The following is a 26,963-nucleotide window of genomic DNA, read 5'->3' on the forward strand; positions in this document are numbered from 1 at the left end:
GTGCAATGGCTGAACAACACCCTGACCACCTCCATAGCCCTCAATCAAGCACTGAAAATCTGGTTTCTTTCAATTCCTCAGAGACAGTTCATTCAGTCTCTCACAAGAATGCTCAATTCCTAGCTTTGAAGAATCCAACCGTTGCCCCTTCATCTGCCAATAATACTGGTCTTGCTCCTTCCTCTCAACTCAAATGGAACTCCCATTCCACATTGATGAAGCTGTCTCAAAGAAACTTTTTTTTTGTCACGAACTGTTTTCCTTTCAGGTCTCAACTCTCTATAAACCCCAAGTCCCTCCAAGGCAAGAATCCTGTTCCCAAATCTGGACGTGCTTTCTCTATCACACTCCTGAACAAGATGCAAAAAGAAAAGTTCAGTGCAGTGACCCCTACTCTAACTCATTCTTTCCCAAAAACTGAAGACCGTGGAACTCATCGCCCTCGGTCTGCCCCTTCCTCCTGTAATCTTCAGGCTTTCAAAATCCAAAATCGGACCTCAATTAATCACTACTTATTTACCTTGATTTCTCTTTGACACTTTAGTGATAACTCGACAATGAGTCTTAGATCATTAGTTAGGTTTCTTATTTTTTTTTAATTATCGGCAGGGTAACTGGATAATAATGAGTGATTTTGCTCCCCCTTAAGCCCAGTGCTACTGAAGCTAAGTGTAAGCACCTCTGAGCTGGAGGGTTTTAAAGTAGTTTTTTATGGCACAGGAAGGGTTAAATGAGTATATACAAGGGCCAGATCAACTGCATGTCACCATCAGCATGATTTTTTTTGTGTGTATGATGCATTAAACAAACCTGTGCCATAGTGCCCAGTGTTTGATAAACAAAGCTTTGACGCTTTCATAATAACAGGTGCCCTTTAAATCCTACATCCTGCAAGGCACGGATCTGAGATTTTATTTGCTACCCTTGTTTATTTGGGAACTCGGAGTCCCTCTGCTGATGAAGGTCGGGATCGTTTGGAAAAAGCAGATGGTTTCCCTTTAAGCCCAACCCCCACACCGCCTGTCTCATTTCCAATTCCTGAATCGTTGGTTTGGAGAGAGAGGGAAAAAAAAAGGCAGCTTGATCATGGCTTCCTGCTGCTGGGAGGATCGCGGAATCCAAACTTTCACCGCCTTTTCTCTCCTTACCGACCTCAACTAAAGGCAGCCCAGGTACAGTAGCGGCCCTTGCACGACCTCTGCTCGGCGGATTTACAAACAGATGGCGTTTGTTGCAATGATCTTTTCCGATATTGGCCACTGAAGACGGCGGCGGAGCGGATCGAGGTGTGTGCGTGTGTGTTATGTTTTTGTGTTCCGTCCCTTCCGACTTTTGCAATTCTAGACCTACTTAAATTATTTTTAAAATCGGTTTACAGACAAGATTACGTGGGAAGGTGGAGGAGAAAGAGAAAAATCCTTGATTTTTATTTTGCATTATTGCTGAACCTAACGATGCGTTTTAAAAACTGCGATTAATCGAGTCGGGTCTTAACTTCGGCTTCGATTTCCTAAACCAACTTTTTTTTCCCCATCGCCTTTAACCTGAACCAGTCGATGCATTAACACGACCGCTAGAATTAATACATAAATATTGATGTGTCTACATTATTGCGTTTTCCCTCACTCTCTCTCTCTCTCTGTTGTGGGTGGGTTCATTGGGAGATTGACATGCAAATCTCTCTCTCTCGTCCTCCCCTTTTTTTTGGATTTTAATATTCCGATCAATCGTTGCTGAGCTGGCTTGACTTGGTTTTTCCCCCCCTCCCGTCCTCTCCTATTTTCCCCCCTTATTATTGGAGCCTGGTGTTTGGTTTAAGTTGGCATCACGTGAACACCTGCTGTTAGTAAAAAGAGAGCCAGCATGATGAATTTGATAGTTCGTAGATTACAGGAAGGTTTCGAGTAGAGTGTGTACACAGATCGGGATTAAACATATCTGCAAGTGTTGCCGTTTCGCTGGGAATTGGGACCGTACTCGCTCCAAGACTTAAAAGGATTCTTTTTCAAAAAAATAAAAAGTGCAGATGTACCCGGGATCTTTCTGCTTTCAACGTTTACGTCAGAAGAAAGGGACGAACATCTTGCAAATAAAAAAATACTATTTTTAAAAACAAAAACTGCAACACTTTCGCCCGGATATTTTACTGGACAATTATTATTGGGATTTAAGTCGGGAGGACGTGGAGGAGAGCGAAAAAAACCCTGCAATTTTACAGCTGGAGTCTGGTCACTGATTTAAGGGGTGAAAAAAAAACTTTTAACTGCAAATCTGGCTCGCATCCACTGGTGGAAAATTAAACTAAAACAATCCAGGATCTTTATGTTGCTGGTGAAATATATCCAGGGTCAGTCAATCGACAGAAAGTTGTGCTTTCTCTCTCTTTTTATTTAAATGTTTGTAAATGAAGTGACCTGGCGCCCACTCCTCCAAACCACGGAGACAGTCAGGTTATTTTTTTTCTTCTTCCATGTCTGACTTTTTTTCCCCCCCCCCCCCTCTTTTCAGAAACCCTGAAAAAGTCTAAGAGCGTGAAGGGAGACGAGAGCAGCAGCAGCAGCAAACTGCCGGCTTGCTATGAGATCGTAACGCTATCGTTAGGCAAGAAGATGGCTGCAGAGTTGTATCCCTCGAAACACGCCAGCAGCAGCAGCAGCAGCAGCAACACCCAGCAATCCAGCGAGAGCAACAGCAACACCGGCAACTCGGCCGCCAGCTCCAAGCGGAGCCTCCTGCTACGGCAGGGCCAGCAACAAAACCTCAATAACAACCACATCCAGAACAGTAACTGGCAGTCCTTCTACCCCACTCTCCGGGAAAGGTAGGCAGTGTCCCCTCTCCGTCCCTTAACTTCACCCTATTGTTTGTCTGTCTATTTTGCATCTCCTTCCCCCCCCGGTTGTAAGAGTGATCCAATCAACACTAAACTTTGTTTAATTGTTTTGTCCCTTCTCTGTCCCAGGAATGCTATGATGTACAATAACGAACTGATGGCAGATATACATTTCATCGTGGGGTCCCCGGGATCATCACAGAGAGTTCCAGCTCATAAGGTGTGTGTGTGTGTGTGTACACACGGGGTTTATCTCAACTAACAGAAAAGTTTTTTTTTAAATCTTTGAAAAACGAATAGTATATATAAATTAAGAGGATTCCAAAGGGCGCAGGGAATTTAAAAAATCCTTTTTTTAAAAAAAAAGCTGTTTGAAAAGTTGCGTGACTGGAAGCGACTCCTACTTTCAAATTTTTGGCAACTGTAATTTTTTTTTTTATAAAAGCAGTTAAGCACATTATAAATTACATACAAGGGAATGGTTTTCTTTGCATGTAGGTTCCTGCATGGGGAGGCGTCGCTTAATAATCTGCCCCGCGCTCTAATCTTTTGTTTGTTTTGAACTTGTGTTGTTCCCTTCCAGTACATTTTGGCAGTCGGTAGTTCCGTTTTCTATGCCATGTTTTATGGAGAACTGGCCGAGGATAAATCCGACATTCATATACCAGATGTGGAACCCGCAGCTTTCCTTATTCTGCTAAAGTAAGGGATTTTCTGTGGGGCTTTTGGGGGGGGGGGGGGTAGAATCTTTTCAGTCATTTCATTAATCATTAAAATAAATATTAATAGAATCAATAATCTTTTAGATACTGCCTGTAATTTATTTTTTAAGGTGGATTTAAATATTTTTGTGGGTGAGATTTTAAGGTGGATTTATCTGTTTTTGTGGGTAAGATTTTAAGGTGGATTTATTTGTTTTTGCGGGTGAGATTTAAGGTGGATTTAATTGTTTGTGGAAGAGATTTTTTTTTTAAAAGAGTATTTTTTCTCCCTTTCTGTAGGTATTTGTATAGTGACGAAATTGATTTGGAAGCAGACACAGTGCTGGCCACTCTGTATGCTGCTAAGAAGTACATTGTCCCTTATCTGGCAAAGGCCTGCGTTAACTTCCTGGAGACAAGCCTGGAGGCTAAGAACGCCTGCGTCCTCCTGTCCCAGAGCAGGCTCTTCGAGGAGCCCGAGCTGACCCAGCGCTGCTGGGAAGTAATAGACGCCCAGGCGGAACTGGCCCTCAGGTCAGAGGGCTTTTGCGAGATCGACCTGCAGACTTTGGAGATCATCCTGTCGCGGGAGACGCTCAACGCCAAAGAGGTCGTGGTGTTCGAGGCCATCTTGAACTGGGCCGAGGCGGAGTGCAAAAGGCAAGGGCTGCCGCCCATGGCCCGGAACAAGAGGGGCGTGCTGGGCAAGGCCCTCTACATAGTTCGGATTCCTACCATGACGCTGGAGGAGTTTGCCAACGGGGCCGCGCAGTGCGATCTTTTGACCCTGGAGCAGACCCATGACATATTCCTGTGGTACACGGCGCTGAAGAAGCCCCAGCTGGAATTCCCCACCGCGCAGAGGAAGGGCCTGGCGCCACAGCGGTGCCACCGCTTCCAGTCCTCCGCCTACCGCAGCAACCAGTGGAGGTACCGGGGCCGGTGCGACAGCATCCAGTTCGCGGTGGACAAGCGCATCTTTATCGGCGGGCTGGGGCTGTACGGCTCAAGCTGCGGTAAGGCCGAGTACAGCGTCAAGATCGAACTGAAGCGGCAGGGGGTGGTCCTGGCTCAAAACTTTACCAAGTTCATCTCGGATGGCTCCAGCACCACCTTCTCGGTCTGGTTCGAGCACCCAGTGCAGGTGGAGCAGGACACCTTTTACACCGCCAGCGCCATCCTGGACGGCAACGAGCTCAGCTACTTCGGGCAAGAGGGAATGACGGAAGTGCAGTGCGGGAAAGTGACATTCCAGTTCCAATGTTCGTCCGACAGCACCAACGGCACAGGGGTACAAGGGGGCCAGATCCCCGAACTTATTTTCTATGCATGAGCAGAAAACGCTTAAACCTGCCCCCCGCCCTCAAAACTAAAATAGAACATTTTGCATTCAACTGCTGCTAACAGAAGGGAGCACAGCAAGGAATCAGAATTCTTGCTGCTACAACCGATAATATATTAAACTACATACCGTGGTCCTATTACATCAACTACAGAGTCAAACTATCTTAAAAAAATTGAAGGAATGTTTGATTGTAAATTAATTTTATTTATTTATAATGGCTAGAGAGTATTGTTATTTGTCTTACTGAAACTGCAATGGGCAGTGTTCAGTGGTGCACTCCTTTTGTGCTGTACCTTTTTTTGTACAGATATGCTATCTGTTTAAAATGGCTTGAAGCTGACCGACAAATGACATGTTTGGACACCTCAGTGTACTTGCAACTGATGAACCTGTACAGTATAAAGATTTTTACATGATTATATTTTATCCTGAAGTTGTCTTTATTGCTGTTTAGGGAGGTACAGGACCAGAAAGAAACATTGCAATCCAACTGACCAGTCCCAAAATTTGGTAAATCTTCATAGAATCATAGAAGTTACAACATGGAAACAGGCCCTTCGGCCCAACATGTCCATGTCGCCCAGTTTATACCACTAAGCTAGTCCCAATTGCCTGCACTTGGCCCATATCCCTCTATACCCATCTTACCCATGTGACTGTCCAAATGCTTTTTAAAAGACAAAATTGTACCCGCCTCTACTACTGCCTCTGGCAGCTCGTTCCAGACACTCACCACCCTTTGAGTGAAAAAATTGCCCCTCTGGACCCTTTTGTATCTCTCCCCTCTCACCTTAAATCTATGTCCCCTCGTCATAGACTCCCCTACCTTTGGGAAAAGATTTTGACCTCATTATTTTATAGACTTCTATAAGATCACCCCTTAACCTCCTACTCTCCAGGGAAAAAAGTCCCAGTCTATCTAACCTCTCCCTATAAGTCAAACTATAGATACTATATCATAGTATGTTACAGCACAGGAGGCGGCTATTTGGCCTATTGTGCCTGTGCTGGATCTTTGAAAGAGCTGTCCAATTAGTCCCATTCCCCTGTTTTCACGTAGCCCTGTAAATCTTTTCCTTGAAGTATTTATCCAATTCCCTTTTAAAAGTTACTATTGACTCTGCTTCCACCGTCCTTTCAGGCAGTGCATTCCAGATCATCATAACTGGCAAAAGAACCAGATGCAACATAAAGAAACTTTTTTTTTTTACAATCACCTTAAATCTAACCTCTGGTTACTGACCCTTCTGCTACTGGAAAAGTTTCTCCTTTACTCAATCAAAACCATTCATAATTTTGAACACCTCTATCAAATCTTCTCTTAACCTTCTCTGCTCTAAGGAGAACAACCCTTCTCCAGTCTCTCCACATAACTGAAGTCCCTCATTCCTGGTACCATTCTAGTAAATCTCTTCTGCACCCTCTAAGGCCTTGACATCCTTCCTAAAGTGTGGTGCCCAGAATTGAACACAATATTCTAGCTGAGACCCAACCAGTGTTTTATGAAGGTTTAGCATAACTTCTTTGCTTTTGTACTCTATGCCTCTATTAATAAAACCCAAGATCCTATACGCTCTTTTTTTTCAAAAGAACAGCCTTCTCAACTTGTCCTGCCACCTTCAAAGATTTATGTACATACCCCCAGGTCTCTCTGTTCCTGTACCTCCGTTAAAATTGTACCATTTAGTTTATATTGCCTCTCATTCTACCAAAATATATCACTTCACACTTCTTTGCGTTAAATTTCATATCGGCCATGTGTCTGCCCATTTCACCAGTCTATGTCCTCCTGAAATTTGTTACTATCCTCCACGTTGTTTAGCACATTCCCGAGTTTCATGTCATCTGCAAACTTTGAAATTATTCTCTTGTATACCTGAGTCCAGGTCATTATACCTCTCATTCACCTCCATTTGCGAAAACGCTGTCACTATCTCCCTCCACAGTCTGTCCTACATTTTCCCTTCTGTATGAAAGTAATTAGGTTAGGAGCTCCCAGGAGTGCTGTCTCCCTCCCAAATTGTCATGGCTATTTCTGTATTTCCCTCCTTTCTTCCATCATGTCTTCTGTACCAACCACTATCCACAGCCGGAAGGTCTGCTCCCATAGTCATCACTGCTGTGAAGTGCCAAACCACAAGTAACTTTCACACTTTGTTGAGAAGCAACTAGCCTCCACTTGTTGACACGTGTGCGTTTTTTTTTTCGGGGGGGGGGCGGGTGGTAAAAACCTCCCAATACCAATCCGTTGTACCAATGATCAATATTACCACTGCACAATGCCTTTCCCTCCCAGACTGCCTGGCCTAACAAATCGTTGCTATGCACATCTTTGGATTCTTCAGAAATACCTCCCTGAATGCATCTGCTCGTGTATAAACAGCAGCAGGGCACTGCATGGAGGAGAACCCGAGTGAGCGTTAAAAGCATTTCGTGGGTGTTAAACCAAAAACAAGGACTGACCAAAGCCAGCTAGTGTTTTGGAACAATCCTTGAAAAAGGTTTGCTCTCTTTGGAACTGAATGATGTGCTTTAGACCATTGGCTGTTCCTCCCAGGGGCCCAGAGTACAAATGCAGCCTAAATTGATGCCATGAAAATCCGTCTTAACAACTGTAGAGTCCTGTATGACAGGAGTCTGGCTAGTCTCTATCCTGCACCTAATGGTGTGACTCAACAGCACAACACTGTCCCTAAACTTGAACACTCATGCAGAGATAATAAAATGGCTAATGTGGGGGGAAATAGCTACATCATTAAATAAATTTAAAATAGAAATAGACAGTTTCCTAGAAGTAAAGGGAATTAGGGGTTACGGGGAGCGGGCAGGAAATTGGACATGAATTTAGATTTGAGGTTAGGATCAGATCAGCCATGATCTTATTGAATGGCGGAGCAGGCTCGAGGGGCCGATTGGCCTACTCCTGCTCCTATTATGTTCTTATGAAATGTCACACTGAGATTGAGAGGTTAGGACTGAGCACGTTAGAATCATAGAAAATTTACGGCACAGAAGGAGGCCATTCGGCCCATCGCGTCCGCGCCGGCTGAGAAACGAGCCACTCAGCCTAATCCCACTTTCCCGCATTTGGCCCGTAGCCCTGCAGGTCCCGGTTCATCAGATGCACATTCAGGTATTTATTAAAATGAGTTGAGGGTTTCTGCCTCCACCACCCTCGGTGAAAAATTTCAGTGTATTCCAGACCCCCACCACCCTCGGTGAAAAATTTGTTCCTCATTTCTGCTCTAATCCTTCTACCAATCACTTTAAATCTATGCCCCTGGTTATTGACCCCTCCGCTAAGGGAAATACATCCTTCCTATCCACTCTATCTAGGCCCCTCATAATTTTGTACACTTCAATCAAAGCAACCCCAGCCTATCCAATCTTTCATCATAGTTAAAATTCTCCAGTCCTGGCAACATCCTTGTAAATCTCCTCTGCACCCTCTCTAGTCTTCTGCAATGTGGTGACCAGAAGCTGTGGCCTAACTAGTGTTTTATACAGTTCCAGCAAAACATCCCTGCTTTTATAGTCTATGTCTCGGCTAATAAAGGAAAACATTCAATATGCCTTCTAAACCACCTTACCTACCTGTCCTGTTACCTTCAGGGATCTGTGGACATGCACTCCAAGGTCCCTCATTTCCTCTACACCTCTCAGCATCCTCCCATTTATTGTGTATTCCCTTGCCTTGTTTGCTCTCCCCAAATGCATTACCTCACACTTCTCCAGATTGAACTCCATTTGCCACTTTTCTGCCCATCTGACCAGTCCATTGATATCTTCCTGCAGTCTACAGTTTTCCTCCTCACTATCAACCACACGGCCTATCTTTCTGTCATCCACAAAGTTCTTAATCGTGCCCCCTACGTTTAAGTCCAAATCGTTAATGTAGACCACAAACAGCAAAGGACCTAGTACCGAGCCCTGCGGCACCCCACTGGAAACAGCCTTCCAGTCGCAAAAACACACGTCGAACATTACACTTCGCTTCCTGGGTCAAACCCAATTTTGGATCCAATTTGCTGCATTCCCTTGGATCCCATGGGCCTTTACTTTTTTGACCAATCTGCCATGTGGGACCTTGTCAAAAGACTTGCTAAAATCCATGTAGACTACATGAATTGCACTACCCTCATCGATCCTCCTTGTCACATCCTCGAAAAATTCAATCAAGTCAGTCAAACACGACCTCCCCATAACAAATCCGTGCTGACTGTCTTTGATTAGTCCGTGCCTTTCTAAGTGACAGTTTATCCTGTCCCTCAGAATTGATTCCAATAATTTGCCCACCACCGAGGTTAGGCTTACTGGCCTGTAATTATTCAGTCTATCCTTCGCTCCCTTTTTAAACAATGGTACAACATTAGCAGTCCTCCAATCCTCCGGCACTACGCCTGTATCCAGTGAAGTTTGGAAAATGATTGTTAAAGCCTCCGCTATTTCCTCCCTGGCTTCTTTTAACAGCCTAGGATACATTTCATTCAGCCGTGGTGATTTATCCATTTTCAAAGACGTTAATCCCCTTACTACTTCCTCTCTCACTATGTTTATCCCATCCAATTTTTCACACTCCTCCTTAACTTCAATCCCTGCATCATCCCTCTCCTTTGTGAAGACAGATGCAAAGTATTCATTAAGAACCATACCCACATCTTCCGCCTCCACACATAGTTTACCTTTGTGGTCTCTGATAGGCCCTACTCTTTCCTTAGTAATCCTCTTGCTCTTGATGTATTTATAAAACATCTTTGGGTTTTCTTTGATTTTACCTGCTAATATTTTTTCATGCCCTCTCTTTGCTTTCCTAATTTCCTTTCTAACTTCACCCCTGCACTCTGTATACTCCTCTAAGTTTTCCGTAGTATTGAGTTCCCGGTGTCTATCATAGGCTTTCTTTTTCTGCCTTTTCTTACCCTGAATGCTTCTTGACATCCAGGGGACTCTAGGTTTGGCAGCCCCTCCCTTTTTCTTTGTGGGAACATGTTTACTCTGTACTCCTTGAATCATCCCTTTGAATGTCTCCCACTGCTCTGACACTGATTTACCTTCAAGTAGCTGTTTCCAGTTTACTTCTGCGAAATCACTTCTCAGTTTCATAAAATTGGCCTTTCCCCAATTGAGAACTTTAACTCCTGCTCTTTGTCCTTTTCCATAACGATGCTAAAACAAACTGTATTATGATCACTACCACCAAAATGCTCTCCCACTGATACTCCTTCCACCTGCCCCTCTTCATTTCCTAGAACTAAATCCAGATCTGCCCCCCCCCCTCTCTCATCGGGCTTGCTATATACTGGCTAAAAAAATTCTCCTGTATGCAATTTAAGAATTCTGCGCCCCCTGTACCATTCATACTGTTTGTATCCCAGTTAATATTAGGGTTGTTGAAATCTCCTACTATTACTGCCCCCTTGTTTTTGCACCTCTCAGAAATTTGCCTACATGTTTGCTCCTCTATCTCCCTCTGACTGTTTGGGGGTCTATAGTACACTCCCAGTAGTGTGACTGCCCCTTTTTTGTTCTTTAACTCAACCCATAAGGCCTCATTTGAAGCTCCTTCTAAAATATCATCCCTCCTCACAGCTGTAATTGTTTCCTCAACCAAAACTGCCACCCCCCTCCTTTTTTATCCCCCTCTCTATCACATCTGAAAACCCTGTAACCAGGGACGTTGAGCTGCCAGTCCTGCCCCTTTTTATAACCATGTTTCTGTAATAGTTAAGATATCATATTGCCACGTGTCTATCAGTGCCCTCAGCTCATCCGCCTTATTTCCTATACTCCTTGCATTGAGGTAAATACAATTTTTTTTTTTTATTCGTTCACGGGATGTGGGCGTCGCTGGCGAGGCCAGCATTTATTGCCCATCCCTAATTGCCCTCGAGAAGGTGGTGGTGAGCCGCCTTCTTGAACCGCTGCAGTCCGTGTGGTGACGGTTCTCCCACAGTGCTGTTAGGAAGGGAGTTCCAGGATAAGGACTGCCAAAGTCCACTGTTGTCTATTTTCTAACCTTCGTTCCCTCTGCCTTCCAGACTCGCTCACTAATTTTCTGCCTTCCATTTCCAGTTCTGACTTTATCCCATCTGAATCCACACTCAGGTTCCCATCGCCCTGCCAAGCTAGTTTAAACCCTCCCTGTAAGGATATTGGGTTCCGGCTCTGTTGAGGTGCAACCCGTCCGGCTTGTACAGGTCCCACCTCCCCCAGAACTGGTCCCAATGCCCCAGGAATCTAAAGCCCTCCCCCTTGCACCACCTTTGCAGCCATGCATTTATCTGCTCTATCCTCCTATTTCCATTCTCACTAGCGCATGGCACTGGGAGTAATCTGGAGATTACTACCTTTGAAGTCCTGCTTATTAATCTCTTTCCTACCTCCCTAAAATCTGCCTGCAGGACCTCATCCCTCTTTTCACCTATGTCGTTGGTCCCGATATGGACCACAACTTATGGCTGCTCACCCTCCCCCCGCCAGAATGTTCTGCAGCCGCTCAGTGACATCCATGACCCTGGGACCAGGGAGGCAACATACCATCATGGAATCTCACCTGCGGCCGCAGAAATGCCTGTCTGCTCCCCTAACTATGGAATCTCCTACCACTATTGCTCTCCTCCCCCTCTGTACAGCTGAGCCACCCATGGTGCTCTGGTCTTGGCTCTGGCTGCACTCCCCAGGGGAATCTCCACTCCCCTACCGGTATTGAATACTGGTTAGATAGTGAGATGCCCTCAGGGGACTCCTGAACTACCTGCCTGGTCCTCTCTGTCTGTCTGGCAATCACCCAGGCCCTCTCTGCCTGCACTCTCTTACCTCACGTTGTTGGGGAGGTGCATAGAATCATAGAATGGTTACAGCACAGAAGGAGGCCATTCGGCCCATCGAGTCCATGCCGGCTCTATGCAAGAGCAATCCAGCTAGTGCCATTCCGCCCACCCTTTCCCCGTAGCCCTGCAAATTTTTTCCATTCAAGTACTTATCCAAGTCCATTTTGAAAGCCACGATTGAATCTGCCTCCACCATCCCCTCAGGCAGTGCATTCTAGATCATAACCACTCGTTGTGTAAAAAACGTTTTCCCGCATGTCACCTTTAGTTCTTTCGCCAATCACCTTAAACCTATGACCAATGGAACAGTTCTCTCTATCTACTCTGTCTAGACCCTTCATGATTTTGAATATCTCTATCCAATCTCCTCAACCCCCTCTGTTCCAAGGAGAACAACCCCAGCTTCTCCAGTCTATCCATGTAACTGAAGTCCCTCATCCTTGGAATCATTCTTTAAAATCATGGCTGATCTTCAACCTCAATTCAACTTTCCCACCTTTATTCCCCTAAAGCCCAAAAATCTATATCTCAGCCAAAGATTCACAACCCTCTGAGTGAAGAAATTCCTCCTCATCTTAGTCTTAAATGGCTGACTTCTTATCCTGTGACTATGCCCCCTAGCTCTGGACTCTCCAGCCAGGGGAAACAACCTCTCAGCATCTACCCTGACACGCCCCCTCTGCATCTTGTGTGTTTCAATGAGATCACCTCTCATTCTTCTAAACTCCAGAGAATATAGGCCCATTCTACTTAATCTCTCCTCATTGATTCCTGGAATGAGAGGGTTGTCCAATCTAATGAACCTTCATTGCACCGCCTCTAAGGCAAGTATATCCTTCCTTAGATAAGGAGACCAAAACTGTACACAGTATTCCAGGTGAGGTCTCACCAAAGCCCTGTAGAATTATAGTAAGACTTCCTTACTCTTGTACTCCAAACCCCTTGCAATAAAGACCAACATGCCATTTGCCTTCCAAATTGCTTGCTGTACCTGCATGCTAACTTTGTGCGTTTCTTGTACGAGGATATCCAAATCCCTCTGAACACCAACATTTAACAGTTTCTCTGCATTTAAAAAAAATTCTGTACTATGCACCATTTGATAGGCATTAAGCACAGTGCACCATTTACACACCTAAAAGATTTTTAGCACGATATACCATTTACATGCTTGAAAGGCTGTTAAGTAGTGCGCTATTTGCACACTTGAAAGGTTTTTAAGTACAGTGCGCATAAAGGAAGTTTACCGGCATCTCCACATCATAAAGGAAGTGACAGGCACACAGAAGCTCACAGGATATTTTCCTGGTAAGGGCACTGCAGTGACATTGGAAACAGCACGCAAGAGCCAGAGCGAGACCGATAGTCAGGATCAGACCAATAGCGACAGCTAGGGCCAGACAGAGAGTGAGTACCAGAAAGCCAGAGAGAGATAGAAAGAATTTTACAGAGAGGGAGGGAAGGAAAGAGGGTGACCGAGGCAGCGAGGGAGGGAAGGAAAGAGGGTGACCGAGGCAGCGAGGGAGGGAAAGAAAGAGGGTGACCGAGGCAGCGAGGGAGGGAAGGAAGGAGGGTGACCGAGGCAGCGAGGGAGGGAAGGAAGGAGGGTGACCGAGGCAGCGAGGGAGGGAAGGAAGGAGGGTGACCGAGGCAGCGAGGGAGGGAAGGAAGGAGGGTGACCGAGGCAGCGAGGGAGGGAAGGAAGGAGGGTGACCGAGGCAGCGAGGGAGGGAAGGAAGGAGGGTGACCGAGGCAGCGAGGGAGGGAAGGAAGGAGGGTGACCGAGGCAGCGAGGGAGGGAAGGAAGGAGGGTGACCGAGGCAGCGAGGGAGGGAAGGAAGGAGGGTGACCGAGGCAGCGAGGGAGGGAAGGAAGGAGGGTGACCGAGGCAGCGAGGGAGGGAAGGAAGGAGGGTGACCGAGGCAGCGAGGGAGGGAAGGAAGGAGGGTGACCGAGGCAGCGAGGGAGGGAAGGAAGGAGGGTGACCGAGGCAGCGAGGGAGGGAAGGAGGGAGACCGAGACAGGGGGAGGGAAGGAGGGAGACCGAGACCGGGGGAGGAAGGGAGGGAGACCGAGACCGGGGGAGGAAGGGAGGGAGACCGAGACCGGGGGAGGAAGGGAGGGAGACCGAGACCGGGGGAGGAAGACCGAGACCGGGGGAGGAAGGGAGGGAGACCAAGACAGGGAAGGACACACATACAGAAACACACACAACAAAGAGAGAGGGAGAGAGACAGACAGACAGAGAAACAGACAGACGGAGACAGGGAAAGAGGGAGACAGGGAAAGAGGGAGACAGGGAAAGAGGGAGACAGGGAAAGAGGGAGACAGGGAAAGAGGGAGACAGGGAAAGAGGGAGACAGGGAAAGAGGGAGACAGGGAAAGAGGGAGACAGGGAAAGAGGGAGACAGGGAAAGAGGGAGACAGGGAAAGAGGGAGACAGGGAAAGAGGGAGACAGGGAAAGAGGGAGACAGGAAAAGAGGGAGACACACACGCGCGCGCAGAGGGACGCACCCACACATACAGGGAGCGAGAAAGAGAGACACACACACACAGAGAGAGAGAGAGAGAGCGAGAGAGAGAGAGAGGGAGGGAGAGAGAGAGAGAGAGATATCTAGAGACAGAGCAAGAGGTCGTGAAACAGAGCGCGAGCGACCAAGAAAACAAGGGAGGAAATGAGAACAAGACTCACTCACACAAAAGATGGACAGATGCGAGAAAGAGAGGGAGAATGCAAGATAAAGAAAGAAAGTGCATTTGTGTGTGGGAGAGAAAGAAAAAGACAAGACAAGCATTCTCCCTGATTACTATTCTGTGACTCCTGCTGACAGTGCATGGGAGGACTAGGTTTGGCTGTGATACCCTCATGGTCAAACAGTAACTCACTCACATCCACTGTTCCGGCTCACAGATGAACTGCCATTGTACGGGGGTATCATGAACAGCTGTCAGGGGAGGATGGAACAGGCAAAACAAAAATGGGGGCACACCCTAGGAGTTACAAGAATATCATTATCTTTTAAAAAAAATTAAATTGCACATCCATTTTCAGGAATCTGGGATTTGCATTTACTGCAAGTCTTCTCGTGTGTCTGTTAAGGATTTTAATATGCACCATCACCTCCTCACACCCCCAATACACTCTCAACATTCCTTTATCTTCAAATCCAGTGTTGACATCACTTTGCGCTGACCTACCGCTAGCTGTCAGCTGATGAAAAGCTCTTACAGGATCCAACTATTTATAAAATAAGACGGTTTTCAATTGTGAAGGGCTTTGCAAAGCTGTTTTACTATGGCAAATGACCGCTGGTACTAAGGCCTGAATACACTGTGCCCACATAATGCTCGACAGGACCAGCAGTGTTCATTCAGAGGCCCAAGCAAATGTGACACAACTGAATAGTTTCCTTGACTACAGGTTTAAATCACCGGAATAAAACACTTGTTTATTCTGTGCTACGAGCAACAGTCACGACTTTCTGTTTCCTCACCAATTTCAAAATCAAAAATTGACATGCAGGATTTTATTTGTTGCAAAAATTCTGTTTGCACTAATCTTAGTCCAAAAAGAGTTAGTATTTGCTGATCTTGGATTAATTCCAGGGCGACACTTGGACTATTTGACCCTGAAATGAGCTTCCGACTACATATCCTCTCCATCACCGAGGCCACCTGCTTCCACCTCTAACATTTCCCGTCTCCGCCTCTGCCTCAGCTCATCTGCTGCTTAAACCCTCGTCAGCACCTTTATTACCTCCACACTCGGCCATAAGACCATAAGAGATAGGAGCAGGAGTAGGCCATTTGGCCCCTCGAGCCTGCTCCGGCATTCAATGAGATCATGGCTGATCTGATTTTTACCTCCACTCCACTTTCCCGCCCTTTTCCCATATCCTTTGACTCCTTTGCTGATCAAAAATTTGTCTAACTCAGCCTTGAATGTATTCAATGACTCAGCCTCCACAGCTTTTAGGGGTAAAGAATTCCAAAGATTCACGACCCTCTGGGAGAAGAAATTCCTCCACATTTCCATCTTAAACGGGCGACCCCTTTTTTTCTGAGACTATGCCCCCTATTTTTAGATTCCCCCATGAGGGGTAACATCCTCTCAGCATCTAACTAGAATCTTGTATGTTTCAATAAGATCTCCTCTCATTCTTCTAAACTCCAGTGAGTATAGGCCCAACCTGTTCAATCTTTCCTCATAAGACAACCCTTCCATACCTGGAATCAACCTAGTGAACCTTCTCTGAACTGCCTCCAATGCAAGAATTTCCTTCCTTAAATAAGGGCACCAGAACTGTACACAGTACTCCTGGTGTGGTCTCCCCAGCACCCTGTACAGTTGTAGCATGACTTCCCTGCTTTTATACTCCATCCCCCTAGAAATAAAGGCCAATATTCCGTTTGCCTTCCGGATTACCTACTGCACCTGTATGTTGACTTTTTGTGTTTCATGTACGAGGACACACAGATCCCTCTGTACCGCAGCATTTTGTAGTATTTCTCCATTCAAATAATATTTTGCTTTTTTATTTTTCCTCCCAAAGTGGGTGACTTCACATTTTCCCATATATTCCATCTGCCAAATTTTTTCCCATTCACTTAACCTGTCAATATTCCTTTGCAGACACTCTGTGTCTTCATCCAACTTGCTTTTCCACCTATCTTTGTATCATTTGGCCACAAGACACTCTGTTCCTTCATCCAAGTCATTGATATATATTGTAAATAGTTGAGGCCCCAGCACTGAGCCCTGTGGCACCCCACTAGTTATAGATTGCCATTTTGAAAATGACCCTTTTATCCCGACTCTTTGTTTTCTGTTAGTTAGCCAATCCTCTATCCATGCCAATATATTGCCCCCAACACCATGAGCTCTTATCTTGTGCAGTAATCTTTTATGTGGCACCTTATCGAATGCCTTTTGGAAATCCAAATATACTGCATCCATTGGTTCCCCTTTATCCACCCTGCCCGTTACTTCCTCAAAGAACTCTAATAAATTTGTCAGACATGATTTCCCCTTCATAAAACCATGTTGACTCTCCTTGATTGTATTATGAGTCTCCAAATGTCCTGCTACTACTTCCTTAATAATGGATTCTAGCATTTTCCCAATGACAGATGTTAGGCTAACTGGTCTATAGTTACCTGTTTTCTGTCTCACTCCCTTCTTGAATAGGGGTGTTAAGTTTGCAGTTTTCCAATCCGCTGGGACCTTTCCAGAATCTAGTGAATTCTGGAAGATTACAACCAATGCATCCACTATCTCTGTAGCCACTTCCTTTAAGACCCTCGGATGCAAGCCATTGGGTCCAGGGGACTTGTCAGCCTTTGGACCCATTAGTTTACCTAGTACTTTTTCTCTAGTGATAGTGATTGTTTTTAGTTCCTCCCTCCCCTTTGCCCCTTGATTTTTTACTATTATTGGTATTTTATTAGTGTCTTCTATTGTGAAGACAGATACAAAATATCTGTTCAATTCCTCTGCCATTTTCTTGTTTTCCATTATTATTTCCCCAGTCTCATCCTCTAAGGGACCAATGTTTACTTTAGCTACCCTCTTCCTTTTTATATACTTGTAGAAGCTTTTACTGTCAGTTTTTATATTTCTTGCTAGTTTACTGTCATAATTTATTTTCTCCCTCTTTATTATTCTTTTAGTCATCCTTTGCTGGTTTTTAACGTTTTCTTTAGGCTATTCTAATCTTTCTTTAGGCTATTCTAATGTTCTTCTGGCCGGCCTCCCATCCTCCACCCTCCGTAAATTTCAGCTCATCCAAAATTCTGCTGCCCATATCCTAACCCTCACCAAGTCCTGTTCACCCATCAGCCCCAAGCTCACTGACCTACACTGGTCCCAGGCCTCAGCGCCTCCCATTTAAAATTCCTATCTCATGTTTAGATCTCTTCATGGCCTCGCCCCTCCCTAGCTTTGTAACTTTCTCCAGTCCAACGACCCTCTGAGAACTCTCAGTTCCTCCAACTCCAGCCTCTTGTGCATCCCTCCCAACCTCCCGCCAACGTTGGTGGCTGTGCCTTAAGCCCTTGAGGCCCCATGCTCTGGAATTCCCTCCTTAAACCTCTCCGCCTCCCCATCTCCCTCTCCTCCTTTAAGATCCTGCTTTAAACCCATCTCTTCAACCAAACGGTTAGTCATCCCTTCTAATGTCATCTTTTTTGACTTGGCATTCATTTTTGTCTGATTACCTCTGTGAAGTGCCTTGGGATGTCTTTCTATGTTAAAGGCGCTATATAAATGCAAGCTTTTGTTGTAGAAAGTCACCATCTAGGCTCAGTTGCGTGAGATACTGACCCTGTGGATCTTTACCCAACATCGCACCGGGGACCACTATGGCTCAGCTGCTCACTCCTTGCTCGATGAGCCATCAAGCATTTTTAAAAAACCTCGGGGATATCACGTTCTGAATTTCATCTGGGTTAAATGCAGGAGCAGAGAGGCAGTAGCAAGCCAGTCACGTGTGAAGCCACTGAGGAACGCTACAATCAAAACCACGCTGCAACCTATTGGGCGCAATGGCTGGTTATGCGTAGCCCAACCTTCCAGGCCACTTAGGCCACTAGGAGGTAAACTACCACTGTGCTGTAACTAATCTCCTCTGATTTCATTTTCTTGCCCATAAGAAGTGCCTGGTTCAGGATATTTTATCGTGGAGGGCATCACAAATGTCCTCACAACTCACTTTTCAGCATGGGCCAATAGATAGCGATGAGGAGCAAGAATCCTGGCCAATTTGCTCCTCTTGAGCCTAAGGCCAATTGCAGAACCCCTACAACCACCAATTCAGCAGAGCCCAGGGATCAATCCTGGTCTGCACAGCACAAAGTACTTTCTGTCTTAACAAACCCGAGACATCAGGAGCCTTTATGTTCTACTGAGGACCTTGAGCAGACTCCTTGCCTTGTGGACACCTACCTGTTATTCAGTTCCACCACCTCAACTTCCCTCTAAGGGGAAAATAACTAATCAGTCTTCTTTCCCTCCAATTTTCTTTCCATCCTTCCTCTGCTTCACAGACCTACCCGCCTTCTGGGGTATGGCTCTGGTACATTGTCCCCGCTCAATTGTGACCCTTCAGCAGGGAGCACTAAACAATTTTTTCCTATGACCACTGCCCTGGCGGAGATCAGCTAACTCGGCACAGAGTGGGGATTGAACCTTCCTGGTCTGTATGGCTCAGAGATTGTGTCTTCACCTCAAAGCCATACTGAGTTCTATCTCCATATGTGGTATACAGCAACGGTAAGCTCTACTCACCAGTGTAGACTAAAAACAAACAGTGGTGCACTGATTAACTACAGTGTGTAAAAGGAAACATTGCTTACTGACCTATCGCTGGAGCATTTATGCAGAGCTCTCTGGCCAGCAGGAGAAAAGTCTTTCCCAACACGTAGACATTCACCTGCAAGAAAGTTTAAGAACATTTAAACACCATAATTTGCATAAATTGAATCTTTAAAATATATATCCTCTACCCTCTTTTTAAAGGTCCCTCTCAACCTTATTTACTATTTGAATGCCTGCTGATGCCCTTCAATAATCTGCTGCTACAAAGTCTAGCTCAGGCCAAATTTTCATCTCTGCCAACATGATGCCTGTTCCCATCTCCTTGTGTGCTACTGCCCTGCTGCAAAACATATATCCCCCCACCACCCCCCAAGGAATTTTTTCTCCCATCCTTTCCTTGCGTTATTGACTCATGCCTGAGGTACTCCTCCCTATCTCTGTAACCTCCGCCAGCGCTACAACCCTCCGCATTCTCTGCGCTCCTCCAATTCTGGCCTCTTGCGCATCCCTGATTTTCATCACTCCACCATTGACGGCCATGCCTTCAGCTGCCTAGGTCCTAAGCACTGGAATTCCCTCCTTAAACCTCTCTGCCTCTCTTTCCTCCTTTAAGGTGCTCCTTAAAACCTACCAGTTTGACCAAGTCACCCATCCTAACATCTCCTTATGTGGCTTGGTGTCAAATTTTGTTTGATAATCGCTTCTGTGAAGCACCTTGGGTCATTTTACTACGTTAAAGGTGCTATATAAATGCAAGTTGTTGTACTGTTCCACAAATATCAGCCTCCCTCCAGTACCTCACCCAAGTAACCATTCTTCACGAGTGAGCCGAGATTGCGAGTCAGCAGGGTATGCAAACATATGGGGTCGGGGGCATCACAGCATAGGTGGCCTTCAGGTGAGGGCTGGATCAGGCTCATCTGTGGTGGCCTACATGGTTGAAGAGCCTGCCGATACTCATTGCTTGGGCTCACGTTTACACTTGGAGTGGCCACTTGGTCAAGGGACCGGAGCATGGCTGATGTCTGAGAGAGAGTACTCCAGGAGTAAGCGTCTTTAGCAAAGGAGGGGAGGGGGAAAAAAAGAAGAGAAAATAACCTACTCATTTGGGGAGGGAGTAGGAAACGCATCACTGAATCCAAACAAACTTCTGGGGAACTAGATGGAGGACTTAATGTTGATGTGAAAAAGGATCACTAAGGCGTCTGTCATCCGTAAACTTCAAATTCACTGCCCTGAACGTGACGCATCATTTTCGATCTTCTTTCCAGAACTATTCCAGTGATAAGCTGCCATTCATCCCAGAGCTGATCCATTCATTGTAATGGCACTCCACTCCAGCCTGGGAGTTGACACGGAGCCCTCTACCACCCCCCAAGAAACCACTCAAAACTTTCTTTACTCTTGAAAGACTCTAATTAGGTTCTGAGTTCTGTTACCTTAGAAACAACCAGGGTAGCTTTGGCATCAAGCCATCAAATGTAACGCAATAAGGACGTGAAATGGAGCAGAAAATAAGAACACAACAATCTACGACAGCATTTCTACACCGTTCAGTGCCTGGACTCATCATTTTAAGTATTGTGCACACTATCACTAGTGTTATCGAGAACAAGATAGGAAACTATTTTTGTGAATTCTTCAGTTGCTGAAGTGTTACATTAAAATGTTGCATGAAGATTCTGGCTTTAATACATAGGAGCATGGGATAAATAATCAAGAAAGTGCTGTTGAATTTGTGAAAAGAAATTGGTTGGGCCACAACTGGGAGTATTTGATGCCATTCTGGCCAGCCCATTACAGAAGGGATATTCAAACCATGGAAAGGGGAAAGTGAAGATTCACTACGATGATACTGGGAATGAAGGCTCGAGTATTGAAAGGCTCAAACAAAAACCTGGAACCTTTTTCACTGGAACAAGGAAGGATAAAGGGGTTCTAATGGAATAAATTCTTTGAGAGGGTAAACGGTGAAAGGTTGCTTCCATTGGTTGGCGAATCAACAACAAGATGGCATTGACTCAGGATCTTTACTAGAGGAATGTGGGGAGGTACTTGGAAGAAATGTTTTCACACAAAGGGTTATTAGGGCTTGGAATGCTTTATAACAAGTCGCTATTGAAAGAGAGACTAGAACATAATTTAAAGGGGAATTGGATATGTCTTTAAAAACAACTTCCTCTTATATAGCACCTTTAACGTAGAAAAATGCCACAAGGCACTTCACAGAGGCGTAATCAGACAAAAACAAACGTTGAGCCAGAGAAGGAGATATTAGGAAGGGTGACCAAAAGCTTGATCAAATAAGTGGGTTTAAAGAAGGATCTTAAAGGAGGAGAGGGAAATGGAGAGCCAAAGGGATTTAGGGAGGGCATCCCAGAGCGTGAGGCCTAGACAGCTGAAGGCACGGCCGCCAATGGTGGGAGGAATGCAGAAGAGGCCAGAGTCGAGGGAATGGAGAGTTCTGGGAAGGGCTGTTAGAGCTGGAGGAGGTTACAGAGATAGGGAGAGATTTAAACACAAGGATGAGAATTTAAAAACTTTTTTAATTTTTTTTATTCGTTCACGGGATGTGGACGTCGCTGGCAAGGCCGGCATTTATTGCCCATCCCTAATTGCCCTCGAGGGCAATTAGGGATGGGCAATTGCCCTCGAGGGCAATTGGAGGCGTTGGGGGACTGAAAGCCAACGTAGGTCAGCGAGGAGGGGAGTGTTGGGTGAACGGGACTTGCTGTGGGATAAGATACGGACAGCAGACTTTTCGATCAACTGAAGTTTATAGAGCACGGAGAATGGGAGGCCAGTCAGCAGAGCATTGGAACAGTCGAGTATGGAGGTGACAAAGGCATGGTAAGATTTCTGGCTGCAGGTGGACCAAGGATACAGGTGATGTTATGGGGGTGGAAGTAGGCAGACGGAGAGGATATGGAGTTGGAAGCTCAGTTCGGGGTTGAATGGGACGCCGAGATTACGAACAATCTGATTCATCCTGGAGACAGTGGCCACGGAAGTGAATGGAATCGGCTGCAAGGGTACAAAGTTTGTGGCAGGGACTGAAGGTGCTGCCTTCGATCTTCCCAATGTTTAACTGGCAGAAACTGAACGAGCCGGTGCGGTCTCGATGGGCCGAATGGCCTCCTTCCGAGCTGTAGCCTTTCTACGATTCTATGATCCAAGGCTGGGTATCAGCACAAAAACAAAGATTACAAGGGAAGGAAAAAGAAATGGCACTACAGTAGATAGCTCCAGTTGAAAAGCTAGCACTAGCACAGATGCAATGGGCGTTTGTAATTTTTGTGATTAAGAAATACAAAGCTAAAACTCAGCTCAAAGGCTGTATTAGTAAAGGAAGATAGAGAGACTCCAAGGTCTCAGCTTCGATCCTCAGTCTATGCTATATTAGCCGACCTCAGCTGGGGCTGCAAATGGCCTCAGCCACGGTCCTGCTGCTGATGGTGATCCACCAACTCCTGCTGGATAGTTCATGTGCGGATATCAGGTGAGGACAGGATTGGACTTGCACTTTACAGGCAAACAGCCTGCCGAGAGGCTGGATTAATTCATAGAAGCATGGTTACTTAGATAAAAAGAAAAAAATCAGCAATGAGACAATGACCAGGTAATCTGTTTTTTAGTGGCGTTGGTTGAGAGATAAATATTGGCCAGTACACCGGAGAGGAGTAGCGTTTGAAAGGGAAAAAAGTGAATCAGCTGCTAAGATTCTAGACTTGGGCAAGGCCGACTTCAATGGGATGAGACGGAGACTGTCCACAGTAAACTGGGCAAATCTGTTAATGGGTAAAACGACTGATGATCAGTGGGAAATGTTTAAAGAAACATTTAATGTGATACAGAATCGGTTTATACCCCTGAGGGGCAAGAACTCTACTTGCCAAAAAAAACAGCCATGGACAACTAAAGAGGTAAGGGACAGTATAAGACATAAGGAAAGGGCATACAAAATGGCAAAAAATGGCACAGATCCTGGCGAATGGGAAAGATACAAAGATCAACCAAGGGTCACAAAACAGATAGTAAGGGCTACAAAAAGAGAGTATGAAAAGAAACTCACAAGGGATATCAAAACCAATATGAAGAACTTTTATAGTTATATTAGGAAAAAGAGGGTGGTCAGGAGCAGTGTTGGCCCCTTAAAAACTGAAAGTGGGGATATTGTCATTGACAATGGGGAAATGGCAGACATGTTGAATAATTACTTCGCATCAGTATTTACAGTCGAAAAAGAGGATAGCATGCCGGAAATCCCAAGAAAACTTATATTGAATCGGGGACAGGGACTCGATAAAATTAACATAAGAAAAGCAACAGTAATGAAGAAAATAATAGCACTAAAGAGTGACAAATCCCCAGGACCAAATGGTTTCCATCCCAGGGTTTTAAAGGAAGTAGGTGAGCACATTGCGGATGCCCTAATTATAATATTTCAAAGTTCTCTAGATTCAGGAACTGTCCCTCTAGATTGGAAAATTGCACATATCACTCCACTTTTTAAGAAAGGAGAGAGAGGGAAACCAGGGAATTATAGACCAGTTAGCCTAACATCTATTATGGGGAAAATGCTGGAGTCTATAATTAAGGATAGGGTGACTGAACACCTCGAGAATTTTCAGTTAATCAGAGAGAGCCAGCATGGATTTGTGGAAGGTAGGTCGTGCCTGACAAACCTGATTGAATTTTTTGAAGGGGTGACTAAAGTAGTGGACAGGGGAATGTCAATGGATGTTATTTATATGGACTTCCAGAAGGCATTTGATAAGGTCCCACATAAGAGACTGTTAGCTAAGATAGAAACCCATGGAATCGAGGGAAAAGTACGGACTTGGTTAGGAAGTTGGCTGAGCGAAAAGCGACAGAGAGTAGGGATAACGGGAAGGTACTCACATCGGCAGGATGTGACTAGTGGAGTCCCACAGGGATCTGTCTCGGCGCCTCAATTATTCACAATATTTATTAACGACTTAGATGAAGGCATAGAAAGTCTCATATCTAAGTTTGCCGATGACACAAAGATTGGTGGCATTGTAAGCAGTGTAGATGAAAACATAAAATTACAAAGCGATATTGATAGATTAGGTGAATGGGCAAAATTGTGGCAAATGGAATTCAATGTAGACAAATGTGAGGTCATCCACTTTGGATCAAAAAAGGATAGAACAGGGTACTTTCTAAATGGTAAAAAGTTAAAAACAGTGGATGTCCAAAGGGACTTAGGGGTTCAGGTACATAGATCATTGAAGTGTCATGAACAGGTGCAGAAAATAATCAATAAGGCTAATGGAATGCTGGCCTTTATATCGAGAGGACTAGAGTACAAGGGGGCAGAAGTTATGCTGCAGCTATACAAAACCCTGGTTAGACTGCACCTGGAGTACTGTGAGCAGTTCTGGGCACCGCACCTTCGGAAGGACATATTGGCCTTGGAGGGAGTGCAGCGTAGGTTTACTGGAATGATACCCGGACTTCAAGGGTTAAGTTACGAGGAGAGATTGCACAAATTGGGGTTGTATTCTCTGGAGTTTAGAAGGTTAAGGGGTGATCTGATCAAAGTTTATAAGATATTAAGGGGAACAGATAGGGTGGATAGAGAGAAACTATTTCCGCTGGTTGGGGATTTTAGGAGTAGGGGGCACAGTCTAAAAATTAGAGCCAGACCTTTCAGGAGCGAGATTAGAAAACATTGCTACACACAAAGGGTTGTAGAAGTTTGGAACTCTCTTCCGCAAACGGCAATTGATACTAGCTGAATTGCTAAATTTAAATGTGAGATAGATAGCTTTTTGGCAACCAAAGGTATTAAGGGATATGGGCCAAAGGCAGGTATATGGAGTTAGATCACAGATCAGCCATGATCTTATCAAATGGCGGAGCAGGCACGAGGGGCTGAATGGCCTACTCCTGTTCCTATTACAACAGTGACTACATTTCAAAACTCCCCTGCTCTCCTTCAAAAAAAGTGCCATAAGACCTTTTACGTCCACCTGAGAAGGCAAACCAGGCCTCGGTTTAACATTTCATCCAAAAGATGGCACCTCCTTAGACTCCACGTCTACCCTATTAACTTAAAGACCTCTAACGGGTCACCCATCAGTGCAGCACTCCCTCAGTACAGCACTGGAGTGTCAGCCTGGATTTTGTGCTCAAGTCTCTGGAGTGGGACTTGAACCCACAACCTTCTGATTCAGAGGTTGAGTGCTACCCATTGAGCCACGGCTGATATCCAGGGTAAGATACTGAAGGGCTGATGGCTAGCTCCTGTGGAACTGTACCCCAATAAGAGTCAGCACCTTCAGGGAAGAGGTCTCAAATAGACCACAGGGTGTACATGGAATATTTTCTTGCACAGTATACACTGCAAAAGAACATCCTTTTTTGATCCAACATTGAGCAGTTGCCAAACAAAGAGTACAAAAAGGAAAATCCATCTCGCTGTTATGGGGAGGGCAAGTGAGCAGCACGCTCAGAGGGAGCAGCTGGAATGACAAAAATAAACCAAGCACCAGCTGCATTTGGGCAGAATTTAGCGATGCCACTTGGCCAGGTTAAAATGCAAACAAATGGCAATCTAATTTAGTCATCGACAGCTGTTGCTGCAGTAATGCAATCAGCAAAAATGTGACTTAAAGGGGATCTAAAGGGTAAATCTTCACACCGGATGGCATGCTGCAGCCTGGAGAAGGTGCTGACCCACACTGGGGTACAGCACATCAGACATCGGCAAGCCCATCCACCACTGTAAACACCCAATCCCTCCATCACCGGCGCACCGTGGCTGCAATGCGTCCGATCTACAGGATGCACTGCAGCAACTCGCCAAGGCTTCTTCGACTGCACCTCCCAAACCCGTGACCTCCGCCGCCTAGAAGCACAAGAGCAGCAGGTGCATGGGAACAACACAACCTCCAAGTCACACACCATCCCGACCTCGAGTCATAGAGTCATAGAAAGGTTAGCACAAAAGGAGGCCATTCGGCCCATCGAGTCCATGCTGGCTCTATGCAAGAGCAATCCATCTACTTCCACTCCCCCGCCCTATCACCGTAGGCCTGCAAATTTTTTCCTTTGAAGTACTTATCCACTTCCCTTTTGAAGGCCATGATTGAATCTGCCTCCACCACCCCGTCAGGCAGTGCATTCCAGATCATAATCACTCATGAGGAAAATCTTTTTTACACACTGTCACCTTTGGTTCTTTTACCAATTACTTAAATCTATGTCCTCTGGTTCTTGACCCTTCCACCAACAGGAACAGTTTCTCTTTATCTGTTCTGTCTGGACCCTTCATGATTTTAAATGCCTCTATCAAATCTCCTCTCAACCTTCTCTGTTCCAAGAACAACCCCAGCTTCTCCAGTCTATCCACGTAACTGAAGTCCCTCATCCCTGGAATCATTCTGGTAAATCTCTTCTGCACCCACTCTAAGGCCTTCACATCTTTCCTAAAGTGCGGTGGCCAGAATTGGACACAATACTCCAGCTGTGGTCAAACCAGTGTTTTGTAAAGGTTCTTTATGACTTCCTTACTTTTGTACTCTATACCTCTATTTATAAAGCCCAGGATCCTTTTGTGCTAACCTTTCTATGATTCTATGACTCTAGTCGGGATGGTGTGCGACTTGGAGGTGGTGGTGTTCCCATACCTGCCCTGCCACCTTCAATGATTTATGAACATAAACCCCCAGATCACTCTGTTCCTGTACCCCTTTTAGAATTGTGCCTTCTAGTTTATATTGCCTCTCCTCATTCTTCCTACCGAAATGCATCACTTCACATTTTTCTGCATTAAATATCATCTGCCAAGAGTCCGCCCATTCCCTGTCTATGTCCTCTTGAAGTCCATTACTATCCTCCTCACTGTTAACTACATTTCCAAGTTTTGTGTCATTGGTAAATTTGGAAATTGTGCCCTGCACACCCAAG

General features: G+C 45.4%; 2 protein-coding genes across 5 annotated transcripts in view; one reads left to right on the forward strand and one right to left on the reverse strand.

Annotated features, from left to right (window-relative positions):
- brf1b (BRF1 RNA polymerase III transcription initiation factor subunit b) overlaps positions 1–26,963 on the reverse strand; it is a 366,821-nt gene that overhangs the window by 194,082 nt on the left and 145,776 nt on the right. For both annotated transcript variants that reach the window (XM_067992099.1, XM_067992100.1), the window contains one exon: positions 19,068–19,140. In XM_067992099.1, coding sequence (XP_067848200.1) covers positions 19,068–19,140 — 73 coding nt within the window. The remainder of the gene's footprint in view (positions 1–19,067; positions 19,141–26,963) is intronic.
- btbd6b (BTB (POZ) domain containing 6b) lies at positions 1,042–5,300 on the forward strand. Of its 3 annotated transcripts, none has more exons than XM_067992097.1 (5): positions 1,042–1,286; positions 2,509–2,821; positions 2,963–3,053; positions 3,417–3,535; positions 3,835–5,300. In XM_067992097.1, the coding sequence occupies exons 2-5, from the start codon at positions 2,610–2,612 to the stop codon at positions 4,865–4,867; spliced, it is 1,455 nt and encodes a 484-aa protein (XP_067848198.1). In that variant the 5' UTR covers positions 1,042–1,286; positions 2,509–2,609; the 3' UTR covers positions 4,868–5,300. The 3 variants fall into 3 exon arrangements, with proteins under 3 accessions (XP_067848198.1, XP_067848199.1, XP_067848197.1); XM_067992098.1 differs by having other exon boundaries at positions 1,099–1,172; XM_067992096.1 differs by lacking the exon at positions 1,042–1,286 and adding an exon at positions 1,755–2,347.

The sequence above is a fragment of the Heptranchias perlo genome, chromosome 10 (assembly GCF_035084215.1).
Source record: "Heptranchias perlo isolate sHepPer1 chromosome 10, sHepPer1.hap1, whole genome shotgun sequence".
Lineage (NCBI taxonomy): Eukaryota > Metazoa > Chordata > Chondrichthyes > Hexanchiformes > Hexanchidae > Heptranchias > Heptranchias perlo.

What these genes read in the sequence shown, in the direction of transcription:
- btbd6b (XM_067992096.1), top strand. Translation starts at nt 2,323, where the DNA reads ATGTTGCTGGTGAAATATATCCAGG. An exon ending in AGAGAGTTCCAGCTCATAAG is followed by an intron (nt 3,054 to 3,416) that starts GTGTGTGTGTGT and finishes GTTCCCTTCCAG; the next exon opens with TACATTTTGGCAGTCGGTAG. An exon ending in GCTTTCCTTATTCTGCTAAA is followed by an intron (nt 3,536 to 3,834) that starts GTAAGGGATTTT and finishes CCCTTTCTGTAG; the next exon opens with GTATTTGTATAGTGACGAAA.